The 26,669-nt window shown below is 43.0% G+C and overlaps 1 protein-coding gene across 1 annotated transcript in view; it reads right to left on the bottom strand.

The window, feature by feature from the left end:
- Window positions 1–7,598: 7,598 nt before the first annotated feature.
- abca2 (ATP-binding cassette, sub-family A (ABC1), member 2) overlaps window positions 7,599–26,669 on the bottom strand; it is a gene marked incomplete at its 3' end in the record, with an annotated part of 113,561 nt that continues 94,490 nt past the window's right edge. The window contains exons 39-42 of the mRNA XM_083886181.1: window positions 21,134–21,236; window positions 20,214–20,351; window positions 19,851–20,060; window positions 7,599–7,634 (exon numbers count right to left, since the gene is read on the bottom strand). Of these exons, the coding sequence (XP_083742307.1) occupies window positions 7,599–7,634; window positions 19,851–20,060; window positions 20,214–20,351; window positions 21,134–21,236 (487 nt within the window). The remainder of the gene's footprint in view (window positions 7,635–19,850; window positions 20,061–20,213; window positions 20,352–21,133; window positions 21,237–26,669) is intronic.

Below are 26,669 nucleotides of genomic sequence, written 5' to 3' on the forward strand. Positions count from 1 at the left end.
ACTTTTTCTGGGTTTAGGAAACATTTAAACACCAAACACAAAGACAGTATTGACCAACAAGTTAATATTGATGTCAATTTAAGCAGAGCAGATCTTGGTGATGCAGGAGAGCTGGTGAAAGCTAATGTAGAGGAGACGGCCACAACATCTACCCTGTTGAAAAAGTCCAGTAGCAGCACTTTAGATATGTGTGCTACTGCTATTTCACAACTGAAAGCAGCTGGATTAAGTCAGTCTAATGTCACAAGGTTTGTCTCAGCCATGGGAGAAGTGATTTTTTGAGATTCACAGTCAGGTTAAGGATGTAGCTTTACAGTGCTTGTCTCCACAGGATACAGGAAATAGAAACAAAATAGAACAATCCTTCCAAACGTTAGAAAATCCATTCACACTTTTAAATGCTGAAGCAAAACTTATCAAACACTTAAGAGAGAATTGGGGACTTGTTGAGCCTGTTCAAAAAGTGCTTGGCACAAGATTTGACAGCAGAAGAAACAAAACTACTGGGACATAATGACCAAGTCATTGTAACCGATATGTTTGCATATGTTCCCATTTTGGAAACACTAAAGAGTATTTTACAAAAAAAAGAATTTCCAGAAATGTTCAAGCCCAGCTATATTCCCAAGGAATGTGTGTATGCAGACTTGAGGGATGCCACATATTTTAAAGAAAGTCCCCTGTTTTCTATAGAAAAAGATGCCCTGCAGATTCAGCTATTTTATGACGACTTTGAAACTGCAAATGTCTTGGGACCCAAAAGAGGTTTACATAAATTAGGTGCTATATATTTTACTTTAAGAAATTTCCGCCAATCTTTAATTCATCTTTGAGTAATATTCATTTGTGTGCTCTATTCCATGCACAGGACATCAAGCGATACAGTTTTAGTTTTAAACTTGAACCACTTATTAATGATCTGAAAGTGCTTGAAACAGAGGGACTTCAAATTCCAAATTTTGAACATACGATTCATGGTACTGTAGTTCAGGTCACTGGGGACAATCTTGGTTTGCATGGGCTGTTTGGCTTTGTGGAGTCATTTGGGGCTCGATATTGCTGTCACACACGGTTTGGGGGCTCTATTGGAAAAGGGAAAACGGATTTATTACAGCTCAGTGAAAAACTGCGGGAGGGAAACACATTTTCTAAAAAATACTACTCCTATTCTAGCAATACAAAGCCACATGCAAATCAGTGAAGTATCCCTTTAACACCAAATCTGATAAGGACCAAATAGACTCGGACACAGTGTTAAATTTGACTCTTTAAGTGTTGATTTAACACTGCAAAATTTGCTGTGTGGGGTTTACAATGCCCTACAATTAAGTTTACGACGGAAGTCTGCAGGATCGTCAGCTATTGACTTCACAGGCCATCAGGTTGTCTTGCAGCATCTGTGGCTCATTCTCGCATTGCCCTAATCTGTGCCCGAAATCCACGTCTGCTCCTAAATTGGACAATCTGAGACGGGCATCTGAAATCTGTATGTCCTCGTCGTGCCCGTCTTCTAAGGAAGAAATAAAACCTTCTAGTCCAGTCAACATTCCTGAGCTGGGGAAAACACTTAAAAACACCCAAATTGTTGTTTCGTGAATTATTTGATTACCGGACTAGTTCAAGATTTATGGCTGGTTTGTTATGGTTGCCAAACAAGTCATTTACGTGCTGTAATTTGCAGTCTGCTTTAAGGGAGCCTGAAGCAGTTGATGTCCTATTAGAGAAAGAGATCAAGAAAGGTTTTATGATTGGCCCATATGAAGAGTCACCGTTTCCCATCACGCGCACTAATCCCATTGGTATAGCCACACGTAAATATTTGGGGAAAAAATGTTTAATAATTGACTTATCTGCTCCTCATCACAATGGCGCTCAAAGCATTAATAGTTTGATTCCTTTAGAAATATTTTCCTTACGCCACCGTAGACACTGCCATTAAAATAATCAAACGAGCAGGAAAAGGAGCTTGGCTTTCAGAGGCAGATATTTCAGACGCATTTAAAGTTATGCCACTACACCCTTCGTGGCGTTAAATGGAGAGAAAAAATGAACTTTTCTGTAAGGCTCAATTTTGGTTGTCGTAGCAGTCCAAACATTTTCGACACCCTGTCAGAATCACTCTGCTGGATTCTCCTAAACAATTGCAAGCTCCCTTTTGTGCTTCATCTTTTGGATGATTTTTTACTAGTGGATTACCCAAATGCAGATCCAGGTTGGTGCATGAATGCTTTGAAGCAAACTTTTAGAAGATTAGGCTTTCCCCTATCAGAGGAAAAAACATTAGGTCCACTCAAACATCTAGAATTTCTAGGGATCGTTCTAGATAGCAACCATATGCAAGCATCCTTGCCTCTTGAGAAATTAAATCGTGTTCGAGAGGTAATGAGGCAAGCTCAAGTTTGTACCATGTCAAAGAGAGATTTGCTTTCTCTACTAGGACATCTCAATTTTGCAATGAAAGTAATTCCTCAAGGTGCTCTTTTGTATCCAGACTATTGGACGGGGTCATACCTATGTTCCCCGTTTTTCCCAAAAAAGGTCCTATGTTCCCCACTGCGCTTCGACCCGTTAAAGAAAAGCGGGGAACATGGGACCCAAAAAAAGGTCCTTTGTTCCCCGCTTTTCTTTCACCAAAACCTCACAGGCAGGTTTCCACAGTTCAAGGGCACATTGAACTGCAATACACAATCACAACAGCCACTATTTATTGTAACTATCTGAATCAGCACATAGATTTATATCTATATCGATTGTCCCGTCGCACGTCTGAATTAACACAGATGAAATCAGGGACGGACTAGGACTAAAAAGCAGCCGCCGTTACGTTGTGATGATCCGCTATATTTATTTATTACTTATTTATTTATATTTATTTTCAACCACAAACAGCCTCGATATTACAGATAAAAGCCCCTTTTATTTTATTATTTTTCATTTATAGCTCAATAGAAAATAATTATTTATACCAAAGCATTTTACTGTTTTCTCTTGCCGCTCCAGTCGGGGCTTACGCACCATGACGTTTCGGACTTTGCGTTCATGTGGACAGCGCAGTTCAGTTGTGAGGCGCACAATGAAGTTTCTCCTCGTCATCACACGTTTTTATATAGAACTGAGGCGTTTGTTGCAGCCAAGTCGAGGATATTACAAACCACTGTTACTGGACATCTGCGCGTTGGCTGCTGAAGGGAAAGCAGCTTGAATTGTAAACTGTGTCTGGTTTAGACTTTTCACGACTCGTGATGGTCACAGCTGTGTGGACAGTGATCAAAATGCAGACATTTTTCTGTTTTGCCCTGACTGACAGTGAGTGATGCGTTGTCACTTTTCAGCACCTGTGTGGTGAACAGCTCTCTTCTGACTCTACCAACCAGCAACCAGTGCTGCAGCACCCCTACTTCCCGCAGTACTGGTTGTAACAGGTAAAAACAGCAATAAAATGTCAAGATTTGTTTTTGTTGTTCTATAATTTCATAAATGCAAAAAACTATAGTTCGTTTACAGTGGATGACAAAAAAAATTTGAACGAAAATGTTATTAGTATCTTATGACCTCCTTTTGCATTAAAAAACTTCTGTCAAACATAGTATAAATAAGCTTTTGGATAGACTCAAATCCATCTGAATCAACTATAACTACATATAAAACTAGACACTGTGTTATCTCCATCTTAAGGTTCAAATAGGTTTTGCGGCTCCAGATGAATTGTATTTAGGGGAGAGGGGTCAAAATGGCTCTTTTGATAGTAAAGGTTGCTGCCTAGTGCCTAGGCACTAGACCAGGGATCAAAATATAACAAATTTTGTTTTCTTTTGATATCGTATATATTGTTGATATTTTTCCCATGCATGTAGCTACACCTCTTCCAACCTCCATGACCATGTTAAATTGGAATACGGCTGTAGTTTAGAGTTGCAGTTCTGGATTTACTTATGTGATAACTAGACCGGCATCTCTTTCTTTTACAATGAAGAACAAGAAACTTCTGCGGCCATGAGTTTGTATACAGATGCAGCCCCCTCGGCTGGTTTCGGAGGGACTTTTAAAATCAGCGGTTCGCTGAAGCATGGCCAAATGAATTATTATCTTTACCTACTAACGCGTTGTCTATTGCCTTAATGCAGGCCACGTCAGCATAATGGTTGCCCTCAAAGGGCCAGATGTAACTGTAAGACAGAATAAATGTAACTAAATGTAAATGCACCCTCAGAAAAAGACTTTGAAGCACAGGTGATTTCAGCCAAAATAAAGCTAGCTTTCACTGCCGGATCATTTTTGGTTATGGCTTTTGTGAACACGTTCTGCTGCGATCACATTTTGCCTTTTAATTCTTTGACAATTTGTTGTTTTTCTTGAAGGCAAACTTTGTCATACTTGGCTCCTTGTTTGGTGTCAAAATGCCCACATAGATCATACTCTTTGACGACCGACACCGCCTCATAACACAAAAGACATACCGGTTTTTCTCCTTGAAGCACAAACATGTATTCACCTTCCCATCTTTCTTGACACTGCCTCCCATCTGCATCAATCTTTCTCTTCCTGGACATTTTGGGATCATTTGTGAATATTTCAATCTCAATTTCATTCATCGCATGATGCATAAAATTATACACTTCAAACTAGTGGCGGGATTCCGTCACTTCACGGGTAACACAAAAGCAGCATAGACCTCCCGGGCCACATAAAATGATGTGGTGGGCAACATCTGGCCCCCGGGCCTTGAGTTTGACACATGTGCCTTAATGGAATTATACCCCATAATTATAGCTTGCCTCCTGTGGGGCAAACATTGGTCTAAAAACGAATTGTGGTGTTCTGCGTTAATGAAGCTACTGTTAATATTATTAACAAGGGTCGCTCCTCAGTCTCTCTTATCAATAGATTTGTAAGATGGCTTACATGGTCATCAGTGCAGGGCAATTTCATACTTCGAGCTGCCCATACCCCAGGGCTATATCAAAGGGCTAGATAACAAAATAGCTGACTCCTTGTCCCACTTCAAATTCCAGAAATTTCGCCAGCTGTGTCCAGAGGCAGATTTATCCAGCTTAACCTTCAGCCAAATCGTACTAAATTAAATACGGTCCTGCAAAACGACATGATTTCTGCTTCCCACTAAATGAGATATGGACTGTGAAAAAATACATTAAAATGAATTAAAGGTCCTATGTTGCCTGTCGACATATCTGTCATATGTGCCTTTAGTGTTCACTGTTTGAGTCCCGCAAATTGCAGCCATCCTCAATTAAGGGTCTAGTGGCAGGTGTTCAGTTCCATCTCCGCTGTTTGGATCCATTCACCATCAGCCTGCTCTAAAACCATCCATTCGTCTCCTGCTAAATGGCCTTAAGAGAGAAAAACCTCAATGCAACGATAACCGTCTCCCCCTTACTCTTCCTCTTCTTGAAACTTTAATCACACATTTGAGGAATGGGTGCTTTGGTTCATACACAGATATACTACTAGAAACGGTGCCACTCACTGCATTCTATGGTTTTCTTAGAGGTGGAGAATTCACTACACACACAGATCACTTTGATCCTTCTCATGACCTCACCATAGGGGATGTATCGATAAAGACTCACCATTTCTCTTTATTTCTTAAACACTCAAAAACTGATAGAGATGCATCAATTCTCATATCTGAGACTAACTCTCTGTTTTGTCCTCTCTCTTCTATGGTCCACTATCTTCAACACTGCCCACGAGCCAACCAGCACAAGCCTCTCTTTGCTACAGAGGATGGGAAGCCCGTTTACCAGGCTTGGTTTGCTTCCCGCCTTCGCCTCCTGTGCCAATTTTGCCGCCTACCCCTGGATCGGTACACGCCTCATTCTCTCCGCATAGGAGCAGCTACCACAGCATCATTAATCGCTCCCGTGCATACGCTCAAAGCCATGGGTCGATGGTCGTCAGCTGCCTATGAACGCTACCTCCGTCCAGGGGCTCAAGATGTCCTTGTTGTTCAAAAAGCAATGAGTGCTCTGTAAATGTGGTGGCTCTTTAAATAAATGTTGTTGCATAACTGTTACTTGCATCAATATGTTGCCCCGGGGAGAGTTGCTGCTTCTCCCATATGCTTGGGAGGTTTTAGTCCAGAGGTGGCCTGCCAGTAGTTAACCGTTTTACAAGTGTGCACCTCCTGTTGACTGTAGGTCTGCCAGTATGGTTGTTTTGGGGGTTTATTGCTGCTCTCCCTGCCTTGGGGCTTTCCACGTCCGAACGAGGAAGGGCAGGGGGCTTCCAGAACAGAGTGTACGCCAATAAATGTATTTCATGCAATAGTAAATAAAACTTTTTCTGACAAAGTGGTCCTGACTGAGGTGTGGTTTTGCTCAGGGAGAGTTAGAGCTTTTGGGGAATTTGGCCGATGCTCTCCAAGGTGATCTGCAGCGCCTGGAATTGACACTTGACTTGTAACAGAATAAAGATCTCTTTGTTTGGTGAAAATTCTTGTGTTACGGAGTCTCATTCTACATCATCTCATCAACTGGTGTTCTGAACAAGAAGGAAGCCTGACAAAACGACACTTACAACTCAGTTTTCAAACTCAACACATGTCAACACAAAGTCAGAGATTCTCCAAATATGAGTCCAAAGTGAGTGAAATAAATTAAAAGATCTGCAAAGAATAACGCATGTCCTGCAGCCGGAGGAGATTCTGATCTGAGGCTTGTCCTTAGTATCACAGTGATGGTAGTGCAGTCATTATCACTTCAGTTTCAAACTATCAGAATGCTGATTACCTTCAAAGGAACATAACTATTATAATACACTGTCTGCGTTACACAACATCAAGATATGTTCAAAGCACAAACAAAAAAAGAGAGCATTCAGTAGAAAGAGACTGAAATGTACAGTGTTAAAACAAGTTGTTCGAAGAGAGGCACCATCAGGACAATAACCTCGATATCACGCATACACAGGTCCCCAACTCGCACTTCCCGAGACGCCTCTTATACCTCTTGATATTGCAAAATAAACTGCATGCCTCAGTCTTTAGCTGCGTCCATATCCAAAATAAATTGTTCTTCTTGCCACAGAAAAATAGACTATGACATAATACCACTGTGACCACTCTCAAGGCAGGTCGACTTTGTGCGACGGGGGCCCGCTCTGCTTACACAAGGGCCTTCAGACAGGGAGCGTGTACCGTCCAGAATCAGAGTGACCTGTAGTGTTTTTAATTTTAACATTTCACCCTTTACACGTTCAGACTCGAGCAAAGGCAGCTTACCTGCTGTTCCCATTAGCCGTCTGGAGACATTTACACTTTTAGAAACAATGAATATGGAAACATTCCAGGGTCAAGCGTTAGAACCAGTTGCAAGCACAACGTTGTATACTGCTGCCATTTTGTCTCTCCCTGCACTTCCTGTGAGCTGACCCAAGCTTCCTCAGTTGGGAATTAAGCGTCGGGGGAAAATACATAACTACTGGTCCCACGTTCCATAGGGCAGAGGGTGTTGGTCCTCGTCAGGGGGAATTCAGCAGCTGCGTTCTCTCCTCCCAGGCCTCAGAGCTCAGACAGACACTGCTGGACGTTCCCCTCTCTGCTCCTCTCCTCGTCTCTCTGCACTGTTAGTGGCTCGTTTTCAACAGAGAGTGTCTGTGTTGAAGGAGAGCTGCACCTGCCAAACACACACAAGCACATGGTCACATGGACAAGGGCAGCACATGGTCCAACGTGGGATTCCAAGATGGCCGTGAAGTGTAATATACACTTTAACAAAGCAAATATGTTACTATAAGTCTGTGTGTGTATAACTGGGGTTTACAATGCCCTACAATTAAAGGGGAATTCCACCAGTGGAGACATGAATATGTTTTGAAAGTGGGTCATATATGTAGTAGAATAGTAGCATAAATGTCTAATTTGGTGCCTTCTTGACCGAGACAAGGCAGAAAATGACTTTTTAGTGCTTGTGAATTGCAGACAACAATCCCCATAGTGCATTGCAATGCTCAGCTCCGGGCAACTCCCACTGTTGAACTCAATGGTTGAACACCGCCCATCAATCTATCAGTCAAGGATGTAGAGTAGAACATATGACATTTCAGACTAAAACGATGTCGACGTCTGCAGCGTTGTTGTCCTCCTTATCATCAGAAGAGGATAAATCCCAATTAGTGCGAGCACCAATGGTATCAACACCAGTCAAGATTCCTCCCTCTGTCCAAGCACTCTTTGTAAGTAGCCTACATAATATTATCTCTAATCATGGCTGCAGAGGAGGCTAAACGCAAGTAAACGCAGTTTACCCACCTCTGAAATTTCAGAAATAGTTTATCCGACTCTTGATAGAGTTTATCCACCACTCAATACATTAAATGCACTTCCTAATAGAGTGTATGCACTCTTAGAACTATACAGACGGCATACCACTAGTAAACAGTAATCTTCACCATTATCAAATATGTTCTGAATGTCTTATGTATTTAAAAAAAAAAAACAAAAAACATCCAGTCCCTTACTGCAGTTTAGCCTACCCACCACTTATTCAAGATTCAAGATTCAAGATTCAAGATGCTTTATTTATCCCGAGGGAAATTATTGTGCAACAATTGGGAGGTAAAAGTGTAGATGTACAAGAGTTAAAAGATACATAAAATAAAATAAAATAAAATAAAATAAAATAAAAATAAAAATAAAAATAAAAATAAAAATAAAAACAAGTAAGACAAATGCAACAAAGTGCCAAACAGAAGGAAAAACAGTAACTTACAACAGTAACTTAAATGCAACAATGCCACAAAAAGAATCAAAAAATAATCACAGTCAACGTAGGTATATATAATATACAGCAGTACGCACGGAAATAAAATAAGTACAACTAAAATATGGTGAGCAAATGTTGAAAGTTATAAACAGTGATAAGGTGACTAATGTTATCAGCATAGTGCAAACAAAGTAAAGTGATGAAGTGATATGGGTAAAGTGACATTTGGATCAGGACACAGTGTCTCCACTGTTCCTAATGCGGCCAGAAGTAGCTAAATTAAACAGCCTGATGGCCACAGGAAGAAAAGAATTCCTCTGGCGTTCTGTGTTACACCGGGGGAGAATGAGTCTGTTGCTGAAGGTGCTTCTGCTCGAAGTCAGCAGCTGGTGGAGAGGGTGAGAGATGTTGTCCAGGATACTGTGCAGTTTACACAGCATCCTCCTCTCAGACACCACCACCAAAGAGTCCAGCTGGACCCCCAGGACGGAGCCAGCCTTCCTGATGATCCTGCTGATCTTCTTGGCGTCTGCTGCCCTCAGCCTGCTGCCCCAGCACACAACAGCAAAGAAGATGGCACTGGCTACCACCGACTGGTAGAACATCCTCAGCATGGTGTTACATACGTTGAATGACCGGAGCCTCCTCAGGAAATAGAGACGACTCTGGCCCTTCTTGTACACAGCCTCAGTGTTCTTGGCCCAGTCCAGTTTATTGTCCAGGTATACTCCAAGGTACTTGTAATCCTGGACAACATCTACAGTCACACCGTTGATGGAGATGGGTGTGGGGGTAGATTTCCTCCTGCGGAAATCTACCACTAGCTCCTTAGTCTTGGTGGAGTTGAGAATCAGATGATTAGCTCCACACCACTCGACGAAGGAGTCCACAACGCCCCTGTACTCCTCCTCCTTCCCCTCACTGACACAGCCAACGATTGCAGAGTCGTCAGCAAACTTCTGTAGGTGGCAGGACTCAGAGAGGAACTGAAAGTCTGAGGTGTACAGGGTGAACAGAAAGGGGGAAAGAACAGTTCCCTGTGGAGCCCCAGTGCTGCTGACCACAGTATCAGACACACCATCCTGCAGTCTGACATACTGTGGTCGACCCGTCAAATAGTCCGTAATCCAGGAAACCAGGGGAGGTTCCACCTGCATCGCCGTCAGCTTACTCCCCAGCAGAGCAGGCCGGATGGTATTGAACGCACTGGAGAAGTCCATGAACATGATTCTCACAGTGCATCCCGGTCTGTCCAGGTGGGCGCAGGCACGGTGGAGCAGGAAGATGATGGCGTCCTCCACACCCAGTCTCGGCTGGTAGGCAAACTGTAGAGGGTCCAGTGATGAGCTGACCAGGGGCCGAAGAAGTGACAGGACCAGCCTCTCCAGGGACTTCATCAAGTGTGACGTCAGCGCCACCGGTCTGTAGTCTTCGGAGGTGCTGGGACGCACCTTCTTCGGTACTGGTACCAGGCAGGATGTCTTCCACAGCACCGGGACCCTCTCCAGACTCATGCTGAGGTTGAAGATGTACTGCAGGACTCCGCTCAGCTGGGTCGCACATGTTTTGAGGACCCTCGGGCTGACACCGTCGGGACCAGCTGCCTTGCCCGGGCGGAGTCTGCAGAGCTCCTTCCTCACCTGCTCTGCAGTGAAGGTCTGTCTGTTGTGTGTGTTGATGGGGGGGGGGGGGAAGGTGATGGCGGGGGGGTGGGGGTTGGTGGGACAGGTTGGGTAAAGTCAGGAAGGAGTTGAGGGGGAGGGGTGTCAGCAGGGCTGGAGGTTTGGAGGTGAATGGTTGTAGAGGAGCTGGGGGAGGGGTAGTCCGGAGCCCTTTCATCAAATCTGTTGAAGAACAAATTCAGCTCGTTGGCTCGTTCAGTACCACCTCCTATTGTCTGGCTACCAGATGGTTTGTAGCCAGTGATGCTCCTCATACCACTCCACACGTCCTTAACATTGTTCTGCTGGAGTTTGTGCTCCAGCTTCCTCCTGTAGTTGTCTTTGCCCTGTTTAATCCTCTCCTTAAGCTCCCTCTGGACCTGCCTCATCTGCTCTCTGTCCCCATCTCTGAAGGCCCTCTTCTTCTCATTCAGCAGGACCTTGATGTCTCTGGTGACCCACGGCTTGTTGTTGGGGAAACAGCGTACAGTCACTTTAGGAACAACGCTGTCCACACAGAAATTGATGTACCCCGTTATGCAGTCCGTGAGATCATCAAGGTCCTCTCCATGTGAATCACAGAGCAGCTCCCAGTCTGTTAGTTCAAAGCAGCCCTGTAAAGCTTCATCAGTCTCCTGTGACCATCTCCTCACAGTCCTGGTGGTCACAGGAAGCCGCTTGACTTGGGGCTTATACAGGGGCTGCAGGTGGATGAGGTTGTGGTCCGATCTTCCAAGAGGAGGAAGGGCAGTGGAGCTGTAAGCCTCCTTAACATTGGCATACAGCAGGTCCAGTGTCTTGTTTTCCCTGGTGGGACAGTCCACAAACTGCTTGAAAGTGGGCAGTGTGGCAGCCAGAGTGATGTGGTTAAAGTCCCCAGATATTGCAATGAATGCGTCTGGGTGCCGTGTCTGAAGATCCGCGACGACGGTGTGTATGACGTCACTCGCGCGCGCTGCGTTTGCGGTCGGAGGAATGTAAACAACGAGGACGATAACGTGTGAGAACTCCCTCGGCAGATAGTATGGCCGCAGACTCACGGCAAGCAGTTCAATGTCCGGGCTGCACACACGCTCCTTCACAGTAACGTGACCAGGATGACACCACTTGTTGTTAATAAGAATAGCAAGTCCTCCACCTTTACTCTTGCCACTCTCCCGGTGACTCCTGTCCGCCCGAACAGTCTGAAAGCCGTCCACAGTTGCATTCGAGTCCGGGATGTCCTCGTGGAGCCACGTCTCCGTGAAACACAGCACACTGCTCTCACGATACACCCGCTGAGTCCTCATCAGGCCCGCCAGCTCGTCCATCTTATTAGCCAGCGACCTCACGTTCCCCATGGTGATGGAAGGGAGAGAAGGTTTGTATCTCCTCTTCTTTTCCCGTTGTTTACGTCCAGCCTAACATCCCCTGTACTTTCTCCTCAGTTCTTTGGGGATTTCAGGCCTCTCCCGCATTAGCGCCGATGGTGTTAGCGACAACAGCTGGTCTCGGGTGTAAACAATAGACTCGCCGCATTGCTGCGACAAGACGGAGATGCGGTCGGGAAAAATTGTCCCAAGAATGAGACACACGGACAAAAAACATGGAAAAAAGTTCACAAACATGGTTGGCTAGGGTTAGCACAACAACTTACTGGGAAAAAACACCAATACAAATAAAATAAAATAAGAAAAATAGCTAAAAGTGCGGAAAAAAGAGAGAGCAACTGTTGCTGGCTGCCGCTCGACACAGCGCCGGAAGTCATCCACTCTTATTTCACCACTACACCTATCTCTAATATATCTAAGACTACTGTCTGATTTAAATTAGTGGAATATAGTTTGAAAAGAAACCTCTTGTTTGTTTTATAGTCACCATGCCCAAGTACACCTGGCCTTGATACCAGTGCCAGCACCCTTGAAGGTGAAACAGATGAAAGCTATCAGCTTGAGTCAACCCTCACCACCACGTCGTCATCATCATCAGAAGATGAAGGTGTAAAGGAAGACTGGAGAGGCAAGAAGATCATTGTCAATGAATCCAGCCTAATGTCACTATTCAAGTTTTGCCAGATGTGTGGGAAACCAATTTCTTCGAAGACTATCTATGATACTGGGGCACAGAGGTGTGTGAAATGGATGTGTCCATTCTGGTACTTGGAAATCTTCACCAGACATACGAGGAATGCCTGAGGTAAATGTACTTTCAGCTACAGCTGTTCTGTTCAGAAGCTGCACATACACTGAGCTCTCCGACTGGTGCCAAACAATGGGTGTCCAAATGATTGGATCATCAACATTTTACAACATCCAGAAGGCGTAGCTGCAACCTGCTATTGAGCATGTGTACACGGAGCAAAGAAGTGCCCTCTTGGTGAGAGTATATTTGGAACAGATGGATGGGAAGAGGCCACATTTGTCAGGCGATGGTAGATGTGACTCACCAGGCTTCAACGCAAAATACTGCCACTACACTTTCATGCTAGACAGTACCAAGGAAATACTCCACACCGAACTGGTTCAGGTAATAATTACTCATGCTATGTTGAATGTTGGGATAACAAACTATTGATAGAATTACTCTTGCTATGTTGACAATTTGATAACTTATCAAATATAAATCTTTAGTGTACAGAGGCCACCAGCTCTGGCGCTATGGAGCCACTGGGGTTTAGAAGGGGAATGAACGATCTCCTGGACACGGGCCTTGATGTGGAAGTGATGGCAACGGACCGCTCCACGTCAATACAGAAGATAATGAGGGAAGAATTTTCTAATGTCCAGCACGAATTTGACATCTGGCACACAGCTAAAGGTATGTCTTTTTTGCCATCCTTGTAAACACACCCATGCTATTATTCACATTCAGGCAGTTGTGGCCTAGTGGTTAGGGCTTCGAGCTTGCGACAGCAAGGTAGCCGGTTCGATCCCCGACCAGTCCGCGGCTGAAGTGCCCCTGAGCAAGGCACCTAACCCCCTCACTGCTCCCCGAGCGCCGCTGAATGCGGTTAGTACTTCACCTCACTGTGTGCTGTGTTCACTAATTCACGGTGGCAGTAATTGGAATTTCCCCATTGCGGGACTAATAAGGGAATCTTAATCTTAATTAAAAAACCTAAAGCAACCGAGACATACCTCATGGTGTCTTGCATATTGCAGTGCAGTGCTTGCAAACAGAGGTGTGAAAACAACAGACAAACGTATACATTGGCTGAGGGCACGTCTACACGGCAATGCTTCAAGGCTCTGTGAGGGGGTGGAGAGTGAGAAAGTAAGTAAATGTAGAGCCATTGTAGTGGTGTGATTCTTTCATACAAGAAAACAGACAGACAATCCACACGTCTACACTGGCTGAGAGCAGCAATGCTATGAAGATCTGGGAGGGGGTAGAAAGTGTGAAAATAGAAGATGTGTCGCACATTGTTCTCCCTACTATCTATATGTGTATCTGTCTATCCAATTGAAAGACATATTTGATAGATAGCATTGATGATATCCAATTGTCCAATTGATCACCCCACCTGCATTACTCCAAAAAAGCCCATTGACAAACCACAACCTGTGCAGTAGTCAACCATGTGGCTAAAATAAGCAATAGATAAATAAATCTAAACTATGAAAGGCTCAGACAGGGTGAATGGGGAAAATGTGTAAATTGTTTGACCAAAGTTATGCCGCATTTTTTACCACAGGTTTCCGGAAGAAGTTTGCTAATTAAGGGGAAGAAAACGGGGAACGAAATTCTACTTTCCTGGAACAGGTCAGTGTTGGTTTGCAATCTTCGGGCCTGATAGAGTTCTTCCTGAAGTTTCCATTGATTTACAAGGTAGAATATTACACATTTTTAATATCTTTCACAGGTTTGTTGTAAACCACATGTGGTTTTCCTGTGCCACCAGGAAGAGGGACATTGGGGTAAGGAATCAAAAGCTGACATACATTTTCAACCTGATTTTTTTAAAGTAATAGTGTTATTGAGAATCTTTTCATGGAAAAGCGGCATCACTGTCACCATGCTCCTCTAACAGCCGAGGAGCAGAAAAAGAGGATGTGGCTGAAGGACTCGGTGGCATATCAGGTCCTGACATCGCTAGTCTTTGACAAAAGGCTTTTGAAAGATCTTCAGAAGATGGCCCTCTTCAAACATACTGGTAAGAACCAACACCCTTTTTACCCACATGTTTTGAACGTATCCTATTGAACATGGTTTAATTAGTGCTATATATTCTCCTTTTCACACAGGGCCACTGGAGATCTTTCACAGTGCTCTCCTGAAGTACCTCCCTAAACACCAGGCCTTCTCCTACGAGGGAATGAGGGAGAGGGCCTACCTCGCCATCATGGAACATAATGAGAACATTGTGGCACGAGAACAAGCCACCACGGCAACAGGTGTGTTTTCATGTACTCTAAATACTAACATAACCAAAATTAGCATATTCACAGCTAACTTGAAGGCTGTGGAGCCAGAATGACTGTAGAAAGTTTGAGGAAAAGAGAGAGGGAATGCCTCTGTGACAAAAAGATAGACCATGTCTAGAGCAGTGGCTTATTCAATGCTTGATATGAAGCTGCAGGAGAAAATGGGGTGTTAGTTTGTGTTTGGATTGTGGATGGTAATCATGTGCTTTACTGGTTTAGACTGGTATAAAATGATAGAAGTTATTGGTGTTTGGTTCTAAGAACTGATTTCTTGTGGTCTCCTGTGGGGAGAGTTGAATCTTGTACAGGTTAAGCCAAATTTATACTTCTGCGTAAAGTGCTCTGCGTAGGCTACGTAGAGACTCTGCGTCGACGCAGAGCCTGTCGAAGAGCCACTGCGTCGTCTCCGACTGCACGAAATATTTTTTAAGTGTCCGTCACTCCGTCAAGGGACAACGGAGACGGCAAGAGCTGCGATTGGTCCTCAGGACAGGCCGAGCGAAGCTGCTCTGTGCCGGCTCTCAGTGCGCTCCGGGCGTCCTGACAGAGGCGGAGCTGATCCCCGCCAATAACGCCGCTGTCAAACTATAAATACGTCATATCTATACACACACAGCACATGTTTAGACCCTAAATGGCCAATTTCTCGCCTCAAATTATCTTAAAACTGCGTTCCGTCACACAGAAAAGTGAGAAACGGCCACTGTTTCAACAACAACAGTCTTTCTCTCTCTTTCTTTCTCGGACGCCATTGCTCACTGTAGCCAGAAGCACAACAACCTTGCGCAGCGACCCCTACTGATCAGGCGGAAAATTGCAGAGAGTGTCCGTCACCACGACGCAGAAGTATAAATGCTCGAGGCGTCTCCGTGGTGACGCAGACGGATAACGCATACGCAGTCGGAGAAGTATAATGTGGCCTTTAGACTCACACACAATGACAGAGAAACAGAGAGAAAGGGGGGTTTTAGAAGTAAGGAAAAAGTAAGTTGGTCAGAAAAGAATGTGGAAAGTAGTGAGAAGGTAAAGAGTATGTTGAAGTTGAAGTTGAGGTTTGATTAAAATGTGTATTATTATTATTATTATTATTGTTGTTGTTATTATTATTATATTTATTAATAATAATAATAATAATAATAATAATAATAAATGAATACATTAATGGAATAAATAATAGGAACTGTGTATTTTGTAATAAGAACTACATACCAACACACAAATGATTTATAATTGTTAAATTAGGCTGAAATAGAAAGGTTCTGTTTGACATAGTAAGGGCAGAGTCCAGAGATTTTATTTTTTGGAAAAGAGCAGGATTTCCTGTCACTATGGAGATGATAATGTGTGGCTGGGGCTGAGTTAGCTCAGCTCAGTTGTGGAACTTCAAATTTGTTCCTATGTTATAGTGCATGAGCTGGTGAATGGGAGAATTGTTTATGACAAAGTGTCCCTGATCAAGACACTAAGTTCTTAACGGCTCCCATAGTTTTTAAGATGAATTTGTGACATGATTTTGTTTCATTTCAAATGGCTTTGTCAGGAGTGTGCTGTGTGGATGTTGTTGATGTGGTGTGAAAATGACTGAAGTGAAGTTAACTAAACTAAACTAAACTAACACATACATCTGTAATTACATTCCAGTAACTATAGGGCAAAAATAATCTGTAATCCAGAAGTGAATTTGACTGCATGAAGAAACATCTGAACACATAATCTACAATTAGGCTCAGGAGATAATAGAGGTCATGAGGAGAGATATAGGATGCTATGACTCTTCAGGGATCCTAAGAGAGAGGAGATGGGGGACGCTCTGTTTCTTCTCAAGCCTTGGGTGAACACATACTGACCAAATAAATATCTTCTGATAATTTCTGACACTAGTAGAGAACAAATTACATACATTTGATATAGGTATAGGGGATTGATTACCCTGATCTAATCCCTGACTCCACTAACAGACCTGACTAATAGGGAAAAAACTTTGAGTGTCTATATGTATGTGTCTGTGTGTAATGTGAAGAGTGTCTGGAAGAGTATGAGTTTGTGCTGAAAGTTGTCTGAAGTGTGTTGGCAATTGAACTTGTGTATGTTAAATCATGTTTGAATTAAAAAGTAGTATGTTAAATATGCTAATTTGGAAATTGTGTTCTGCTTCAAGGTGTTTATCAGGGTGTTGACATTTATTACTTTTATTTGTGAAGTTAAGATACATAAAGTGGTCATTTATAGCTGTACAGTCACTGCTGGTAAACGTCCGCTTTCCGCATACGTTGGTCTCAAAATTACTGTGCGTCTCTTGGTGTTTCACGTATGTGGACAAACATCCCATAATCCACCAGAATCACCGGGAGGGCTTTTCCCCCTGGGTCACCAATCTTTCTATGGGCTCGTCTTTTGCCCTTCAGAAAGCAATGTTACAGTCTCGCGTGTACAAGCTCGGCCAGCCTTCCATTGAAAATGTTGGCACGCTGTAGCCAACAAAGAATATTCAGAGGTGTGCGCCCGAGCGCCGCACCACCTTTTGGAGCTCACGCATCCAGTGCAACACAGGATATGATGTCATTTTGGGTGCGCGCCCTGGGCGCTACGGCAGGTATAACCCACACTACGGCGAGTATACTGAAGGCTTCAGTGTTCTCTTCAGTGTCTGAGGCAGAAATGAAACTTGAGGACTCTCGGTGAAGTAGCAGGGGCTATCCATGTTATCCAATCATCTTGTTCTCTGACATTTGGTCACCACCCCCAGTCCCGCTGTGAGGCCTCAGTCTTGACTCAAAAACTTTGAGAAGGGACAAAACAGGATTGAAGCCACATGCAATTTCATACATATGATTCAAAAGTGGAGAGTTAATGAGATTTGGGTAAATAAGTTTAAATTGAGCATTTTTTAGCAGATTTAAGATATATGCAAGTAGATTGATATATGAATTCTGATATTTAAGTTTCTCATAATTAATTGTATTTGGCTCTCGAATTGAAACACCAACTAATGCCTAGTTTGAATAAAATGAGGTATTTGATTCAAAAGTTTACAGGAATAAATATTATGATTAATTGAAGGTCTTTCAATATGTGTGGACATGAACATACAAAATAAAGATTATAAAGTACAGGTAAAAGAGTAAAAAGTAAAACACAATTAGAATTAGTAATACTAGGTTTCTTCAATGCAGAAGGCCAACAACCCAGAAATAACGCAAGAACAGGGTTGGCTGTAATCAAACCTTGATTAATCAAAACAAAACAAAAAGAATCAGCAAAGCTTGCTGAGGATTACAGGATTGTATCAATTGCTTAGGCTCCATCAACATTAATGATATTTAGATTAACAAATCAAAGCTAAAAATCCCCTCAATTTACTGATTATTCTGGGATAACAGAATGCTTCAAGTCCAGAAGTGACATAATATTTGATTCCAATAATAAAAAGCCAAATACAGAAATCTTAGATTGTTATACAGCACAAGATGAAACTTAAAGCGGAACTAGAAGTTCCTATTAACGCTGTTTTTTTTGGTGTGTATCAGCGTCATTACCTTGTTTATGAAGCCCTGACGGTTCTAAACAAACAGTTCAGCCACTGCTGAGAACGCTGTGTTTTATTGTAATCTCGGGGCTCAACGAGATCACTGAAAATCCCGTAATAGTTACGTAAGCAGCGGTTCTCCTGAACAACTGATCGTCCTGCTCCGGGCGGTAGTCCGGGCACATCCGGTTTCGTACATTGAACCGCAGAAGAAGAATAACGTCCGTTGTGGAGGTGTTTCAGGAGCGACAGTGTCTTCTGACTCTGGGTCTGACTCCGGGTCAAAGTCATAAAAGGGACTGAGGCGGGGAGTCGTGACAAAGCTATTTTTAAACACTGTTAAAACAATGTTTTGATAATGAGGAGCAGTGCATCCACCGTTCCAGAGGGGGGCGCTGCGCTTCTGAGAACTGATGTGCTGGATAGTACTGGCCAATCACAAGACTCTGTCTTCTGGGGGTGAAAGTTCACTCTGAAATCTCGCAGCAGAAAAACAGCGTCAGAAAAGAGGATTTCAATCGGCTCGTTTACAGCAACTAGGAGGTTTTTGACCATAAAAACAAGTTAATGTATGTAAGTAGACCTCCATAACTAACATTTATGTGCAACAGGACCACTCTATGTCACCTTTAAGATAAATTTGAAAATGATGCAGAAACTAATGCTGAGAATATCATTAAAAGACAGGTAATGATCTAAAACATAGAGCCAACATACACCCACCAGATAGACGTTCTCCTGGTTGGTTACTATTTCTTTTTAATTAAAGGTACTGAGGGTGATTATGTACCATACACTTGACCTTGTGAGGCTGATGTCCAGACTGCCAGACATTCATGAAGGGGCAAGTGAGTGGCTGAGAACATATGGGGGGAAATGACAGTGGAATAAAATCAAAGTTTTGTGGACTTCTTCTTGGAACAGCAGCAGTGGAGAACCTACTGCACTCCAGAGGGAAAGGCTGGATGATGATTCCCATGGAAGATTTGGAACAATAAAATAAATAAATTTTAAATTTTTGGAACAACAAAATAAATTTAATGGAATAATTTAAATTTGGGTATGAAATATTTTAATGCATTTGTAATCTTTGTTGGTAGTTTAATACTCCACTGAGAATCCCTTTACCAGATCGATAGTTTACAACCTTCCTTTTTGATAAAGTTTATAGTTAGTTATGCTGCTATAGACCTAGATTGCTGGGGGAATTCCTGTGGTTCAGTCACACTCAATCTCTCACACTGAAGTCATGAATATGACTTCATATTCTATGACTACTTGTTCTTTCTCTCCCTTGTTTGTGTCTTTCCTTCCTTTCGTCTCTCTCTCTGTCCTCGTCTTTTGAAAACCATGTAATGTTTCCCCCAACTTTTAAATGATGCACTATTTTGTGTTTGTCGTGTGGTTGTAACACAACAAAGTGTGGAAAAGTTTAAGAGTGGTGAATAGACATTTGTTGCTTATAAGAAGTTTTCACTTTGAAATAAATAATGAAAATAAAACACATGTTTTCATAAAGAATGTGTGACCCACTCACCCTTTCTTCTTCAAAGCTGATTAGTCCTTCATCATCGTCGCTCTCCAGCTCCTCCGGCGCCTCACTAATCAGAGCATTGAGCTCCGTGTTTGCCGGTCGAGACTTCAGCAGGCTGAAGATGTGCTGCAGGGGCGACTGAGCACCACCTGGGGGCAGCACCTCTTGCTGTTCTAAGTTGTCGCTCTGCTTCTTTGCGAAGTTGACAAATACCTGTGGGGGGGTGGTAATTAATTTAGTTTCCTCCATGGTTCATTGGTGAGAGAGACTATGTGAATGTTGCATCACATCATTGATCACATTTGAGGATTCAGGATGAATTGGGACAGACAATAATGCCAGGTCTAAACTTGATCGTGGACTCACGTTGTCCAGTGTGGTCTGACTAACAGAGTAGTCTTCAATACCAAGAACCTCCACCATCTGCTCCATCTTACTAAACACTTGAGCCAGAGAGATCCACTCCGACTTCAGCTGGTACTGCACCTTGGTGTGGTGACGCTCCTGCAAACAAGACGAAAGACAGTCTTCAGGTCTGAGACAAGGCCTCGCTCTGTTCCAGGCGGCGCGTTAAAAATAAAGTGCTCCCATGGAAATTAAATTCAGAGAAGATGCTGTGAAAAAAAATGTAATAAAAGTTTTTACTTCCACATCATCAGCAAAGTTCTTCTTTGCTAATTAATTTAATGCAGAATTATTTCTGTCATGAAACCTCTGCCAAAGATGAAATAGAACAAAAGTTACATATGTAACTACGGTTCTATGAATCCTGGATGACCGCCAGAGCGTTCTGTCACTCAGAATCCTCATGGTTTCGCGAGAAGATTCTGCAAGAACAGAAGATGTCATTGGAAGATAATGCTGGCTTGTATCATCAGGGGTCACAGGTTACTTTGTTTGTATACACTCGACCTGCGCATGTGCAAGATGGAGACATTCAGTGCTAAAGCACCGCCTCTGGCAGTCATCCAGGATTCATAGAACCATGGTTACATACGTAACTTTAGATTTATACTGTTTACACTCGCTGTTTATTGCTAATTATTTATTCAGTTCTTTGACACAGAGGTATATATTATTTTGTACATAATCTTTTTTCTTTTACATATTTTTCTTAGTTTATATCTTATGTATCTTACAATAGAAACTGTGTTATTTTCTGTTCTTGGTTGGAGTAGCTGTAACTAAAGTAACCCCCCAGGATGAATAATGAGTATTTCTGATTCTCGTGTAAGTCATGGTGTCGATGTCGGACAGTCTGTGCAGTTGAGGTGCAGTGACAATACCTTCAGCACAGCCTCAGGGAAGTTTCTGTTGAAGAATCGAACCACCTCCTTCACTGTGGAGCTGCTCTTGGTCCTCACTGTGATCATGTAACCGTCTCCAAACCTGGAACACAAGCATCAAAACATGAAATGACAGATTTTCAGATATGAAGCACAACAGTAGGCTTTTCAGACAATGGTTTATACTCGTTACAGTGTAAATGTGAAAAGTCTAAACAGAGGCCGACTAAAATTTAAAGGGCACATATTATGCAATCAACTTTTTAATCATTTTAATACTTATATTTGGTCATTGTTCTTGGGGATTTTAACACAGCAAACCTCAGTCATGAACTGCCAAAATATAGACAACATGTTAAGTATCCCACCAGGGACATGCTGCACCAGCTTTTGTGAGGACATGTGTGTGCCAACCAAAACCTTCTGTACATACAACAACAATAAACCACGGTTCACTGCCAAATCAGGATGCTTCGTCAGGCCAAGGAGGGGGCCTACAAGTGGAAAAAAGTGGGGACAGAGTCCTGTACAACTCGACCAGGAACACACTGACGAAGGAGATCAAAGTGGCAAAGAAGTGTTACACTGAGAAGCTGAAAAACAGTTTCTCAGCTAACAAGCCTGCGTCAGTGTGGAGAGGTACAGTGGGGCAAAAAAGTATTTGGTCAGCCACTGATTGTGCAAGTTCTCCCACTTAAAATGATGACAAAGGTCTGTCAGTTTCATCATAGGTACACTTCAACTGTGAGAGACAGAATGTGAAAAAAAAATCCTGGAAATCACATTGTAGGATTTTTAAAGAATTGATTTGTAAATTATGGTGGAAAATAAGTATTTGGTCAATAACAAAAGTTCAACTCAATGCTTTGTAATATCACCTTTGTTGGCAATGACAGAGGTCAAACGTTTGATGTAGGTCTTCACCAGGTTTGCACACACTGTAGCTGGTATTTTGGCCCATTCCTCCATGCAGATCTTCTCTAGAGCACTGATGTTCTGCGGCTGTCGGCGGGCAACACGGACTTTAAACTCCCTCCACAGATTTTCTATGGGGTTGAGGTCTGGAGACTTGGAAGGCCACTCCAGGACTTCGACATGCTTCTTATGGAGCCACTCCTTCATTGTCCGGGCGGTGTGTTTGGGATCATTGTCACGCTGGAAGACCCATCCATGTTTCATCTTCAATGATCTCACTGATGGAAGGAGTTTTTGTCTCAAAATCTCACGATACATGGCCCCATTCATTCTTTCCTTAAAGGTCCCCTATTGTGCAAAAGTACTGATATTTGGGACTCAGGGGGCCATACCAGTCCCCGTGGGGAAAAACAATTTCCCCACAGGGATTAATAAAGTATTCTGATTCTGATTCTGATTCTGAAAATGTGAAAAAACAAGACTCAGTCATGTTTTAGTGGTTCCACTTTGTGTAAGTATAGGTGATAAAACACGCAATGTTTTAACCTCCCTCGGAATGACGACATAGCAACACATTTCACCGTGAATGTTGGCACCCCACCAGGCAGAGTACTCCACCGCTCCACCGTAGCTCCCCCTTGTCCCTGTGAAATACGAGAGTGCAGGCGAGGGAGCTAGAGTGGCAGCACAGCGGAGTACAGTGTTTTACACAAACTTCCAGCCTCAGAGGATTTTTGTGTCGTGGATATATTTTATTTATGAAAAAATGTTCACAAGCTTCACAAGCCCTTTGTTGTTGATCGTGTATGTAAATTCCTATGCTAGAAAAAGACCTTGAACGCACCAGTTACGTGCCTGCAGTTAGCGAGTGACGTGTGGATCCATAATATGAAGAGCACGCGTTTGAAAGCACTGCATAAAGATGTAGATGTCCTACATTTCTTCTCAGCCAAAGGCTTCCTTTCTGTCGTGTTTCCACGTTCTCTCCTCATTATTGATCCACACACGACACTGTGCATTCAAGGTGTTTTTCTAGCATAGGAATTTACATACACGCCGCGCCGCGTGGGCTGTTTTGGCAGGGTTATTGAACTGCTATTGTGCTTCATCCTTATGATATTTTGACTAAAGCATGACACAGACATGTTCATTAGGGCACCAGGACCTAGTTTAACTTGGGTTAATAAGGTATAATATGGGACATTTAACACGGATCAGTCGTCTTGTGTCCTTTGCAGAAAAACAGCCCCAAAGCATGATGTTTCCACCCCCATGCTTCACAGTAGGTATGGTGTTCTTGGGATGCAACTCCGCATTCATCTTCCTCCAAACACGACGAGTTGAGTTTGTACCAAAAAGTTGTATTTTGGTTTCATCTGACCACATGACATTCTCCCAGTCCTCTTGTGGATCATCCATATGCTCTCTGGCAAACTTCAGACGGGCCTGGACATGTACTGGCTTAAGCAGGAGGACACGTCTGGCTCTGCAGGGTTTGATTCCCTGTCGGCGTAGTGTGTTACTGATGGTAACCTTTGTTACTTTGGTCCCAGCTCTCTACAGGTCATTCACTAGGTCCCCCGTGTAGTTCTGGGATTTTTGCTCACCGTTCTCATGATCATTTTGACCCCACAGGATAAGATCTTGCGTGGTATTGAGTTTTGTTTTTTGTTATTGAACAAATACTTATTTTCCACCATAATTTACAAATAAATTATTTAAAAATCCTACAATGTGATTTCCAGGATTCTTCTTTCACATTCTGTCTCTCACAGTTGAAGTGTACCTATGCTGAAAATTAAAGACCTCTGTCATCATTTTAAGTGGGAGAACTTGCACACTCGGTGGCTGACTAAATACTTTTTTGCCCCACTATATACAGGAAATCACCAACTACAGGAGACCATCCCCCCACATTGCAGTGAACTGTGAACTGGCTGATGATCTGAATGTCTTCTACTGCAGGTTTGAGAAGCCATCATTCACACCCATCACCCACTCCAACATCAAACAACCCTCATCTCCCCCCACACCACCGTCACCCCTCCCTACTGACCCCCCACCATCACTCAGGATCTGTGAAAATGATGTGTGTCAGCTCTTTAGGAAACAGAAGACCAGGAAAGCTCCAAGCCCAGACGGCGTGTCACCATCCTGTCTGAAGGTCTGTGCTGACCAGCTGGCTCCCATCTTCACCCAGATCTTCAACAGATCACTGGAGCTGTGTGAAGTCCCCTTCTGCTTCAAACGATCCACAATAATCCCGGTCCCCAGGAAACCAGCAATCTCAGGACTTAAGCCCAATTTATACTCCTGCTATAGTGCTCTGTGTCGACGCAGAGCTTGTCGGATAGCCTCTGTGTCGTCTCCGACTGCACGAAATATTTTTTAAGTGTTAAAATTTAATGGTTAAAATTCGACAAGTGAATGTATTGATACTGTGGGAAAATGATAGGCCTTTGCGTAACCCAGTAGAAACAGGGTTTCCTTATTTTATTAAGAATTTAATTAAATTTAACGTGTATCCATAATGTTATGCGCCTGCCACTTTAAGGTTCACCTAACCAGGTTATATCAATGGCGGAGGCCTGTGCTTTTCGTTATGCTGCGTGTTAGAGTGTGTGTGTGTATCGCTGCTTGCTGGCTAATGTGCTACATGCAGGGAAGGGAAGGGGTGAGAAAAAAACAACTCTCACACCATGTCTATGAGGCATAGTGTAAGAAGAAAACATACAAGCAACATAAAAAGCACATTAAGCAGTTTCCACAAGACAGGGTGTGGGTCTGTCCATGAAGTGTGTGTAGATTACGGATGCAACGGTACAGTTTTCCCACGGTTCGGTATGTATCATGGTTTTGGGGCCACGGTAACGGTACGGTTTCGATATATTAATATGAAACTGTTCAAACAAGCAAAGGCAATATTGCATTGTGAAAATAATTTATAGCACAGCTATAACCACACCAAAAACTTTATTTAAACAACAGTGCACTATCAGATCAAATTAAACCGCAAACATAAAAGCACACATTAAAAATAAATATAAAGTTAAGTGCTATCCAATAAAAATAAACACATTTTTAACCCACTCACAGAAACTACTCAACACTACAAATACAATCCAGGGTCTCTGCAGGTTTCAACAAGTCAAATTTAAGACTTTTAAAGACTTTTTTAAGATTATAATGAATACAATTTAAGACCCATTTCAAATCCGTACTGGAAAAAAAGTACAAAAGACATGAAGGAAAATTGGAACCACAAATTGTTGAACTTGCAATTCGGCTTAAGCCCAATTTATACTTCTGCGTAAAGTGCTCTGCGTAGCTACGCAGAGTCCTCTGCGTCGACGCAGAACCTGTCGAAGAGCCTCTGCGTCGTCTCCGGGTGCACGGAATATTTTTTAAGTGTCCGTCACTCCGTCAAGGGACTACGGAGACGGCAAGAGCTGCGATTGGTCCTCAGGACAGGCCGAGCTAAGCTGCTATGTGCCGGCTCTCGGTGCGCTCCGGGCGTCCTGACAGAGGTGGAGCTGATCCCCGCCGATAACGCCGCTGCCAAACTATAAATACGTCATATCTTAACACACACAGCACATGTTTAGACTCTAAATGGCCAATTTCTCGCCTCAAGTTATCTTTAAACTGCGTTCCGTCACACAGAAAAGTGAGAAACGGCCACTGTTTCAACAACAACAGTCTTTCTCTCTCTTTCTTTCTCGGACGCCATTGCTCACTGTAGCCAGAAGCACAACAACCTTGCGCAGCGACCCCTACTGATCGGGCGGGAAATTGCAGCGAGTGTCCGTCACCACGACGCAGAAGTATAAATGCTCGAGGCGTCTCCGTGGTGACGCAGACGGATAACGCATACGCAGTCGGAGAAGTATAATGTGGCCTTTAGCTGTGGGTTTTCATTAAGTTTAGTTGTGTTTTAAATAAAAGTAACATTAATTAGGGCTGGACGATTATGGCAAAAATAATAATGACGATTAATTTGATTGATATTGAAATCACGATTAATAAACACAATTATTCATTGATTTCAAAACTTGAGTATTTATTGAACCACCAAAACTCAACTTTACATATTACTTAAAAGAACAGCCAGAAATAAATTAGTAACACATAAACAAGTAAAATAATAATAACAGTAAATAAAAATAATAATAACTGCTTCATAACTTGCAAAAATGTACAACATGCACTGACAACACTAATAACACAGGCAAAATCAAAACAAAATACTCTGCAACTTCAGCACAACATTTATCATACAGGACTGGAAATATTTACGTGACGGCAACACGTGACGCTTGTCCAAAGCCTTAACATGCGTCTTGAATCCTGGGTTTGCTTACGGTACTGATGCGTCCTTCACTGCCATATTTTTTAATTAACGTCACAGCCTCCGCTATCTCTTGATGTCTGCGGGACGTGGTGGATCTAGAATGGCATTGTAAAGGGTGTCCTTAATAGAGGACTGTGTTGCGGTGGCGCTGACTGACGAGCTTTATCGCCTGGTCATAGACACGACAGACAAATGCCATTCCCATTTATTGTCCATCCTGGTTCTCACGTCATCCTACAGTGAGTTTCTCCGAGTTGTAATCCACCTTGC

The sequence above is a fragment of the Microchirus variegatus genome (genome assembly GCF_963457635.1).
Source record: "Microchirus variegatus genome assembly, chromosome: 3".
NCBI lineage: Eukaryota > Metazoa > Chordata > Actinopteri > Pleuronectiformes > Soleidae > Microchirus > Microchirus variegatus.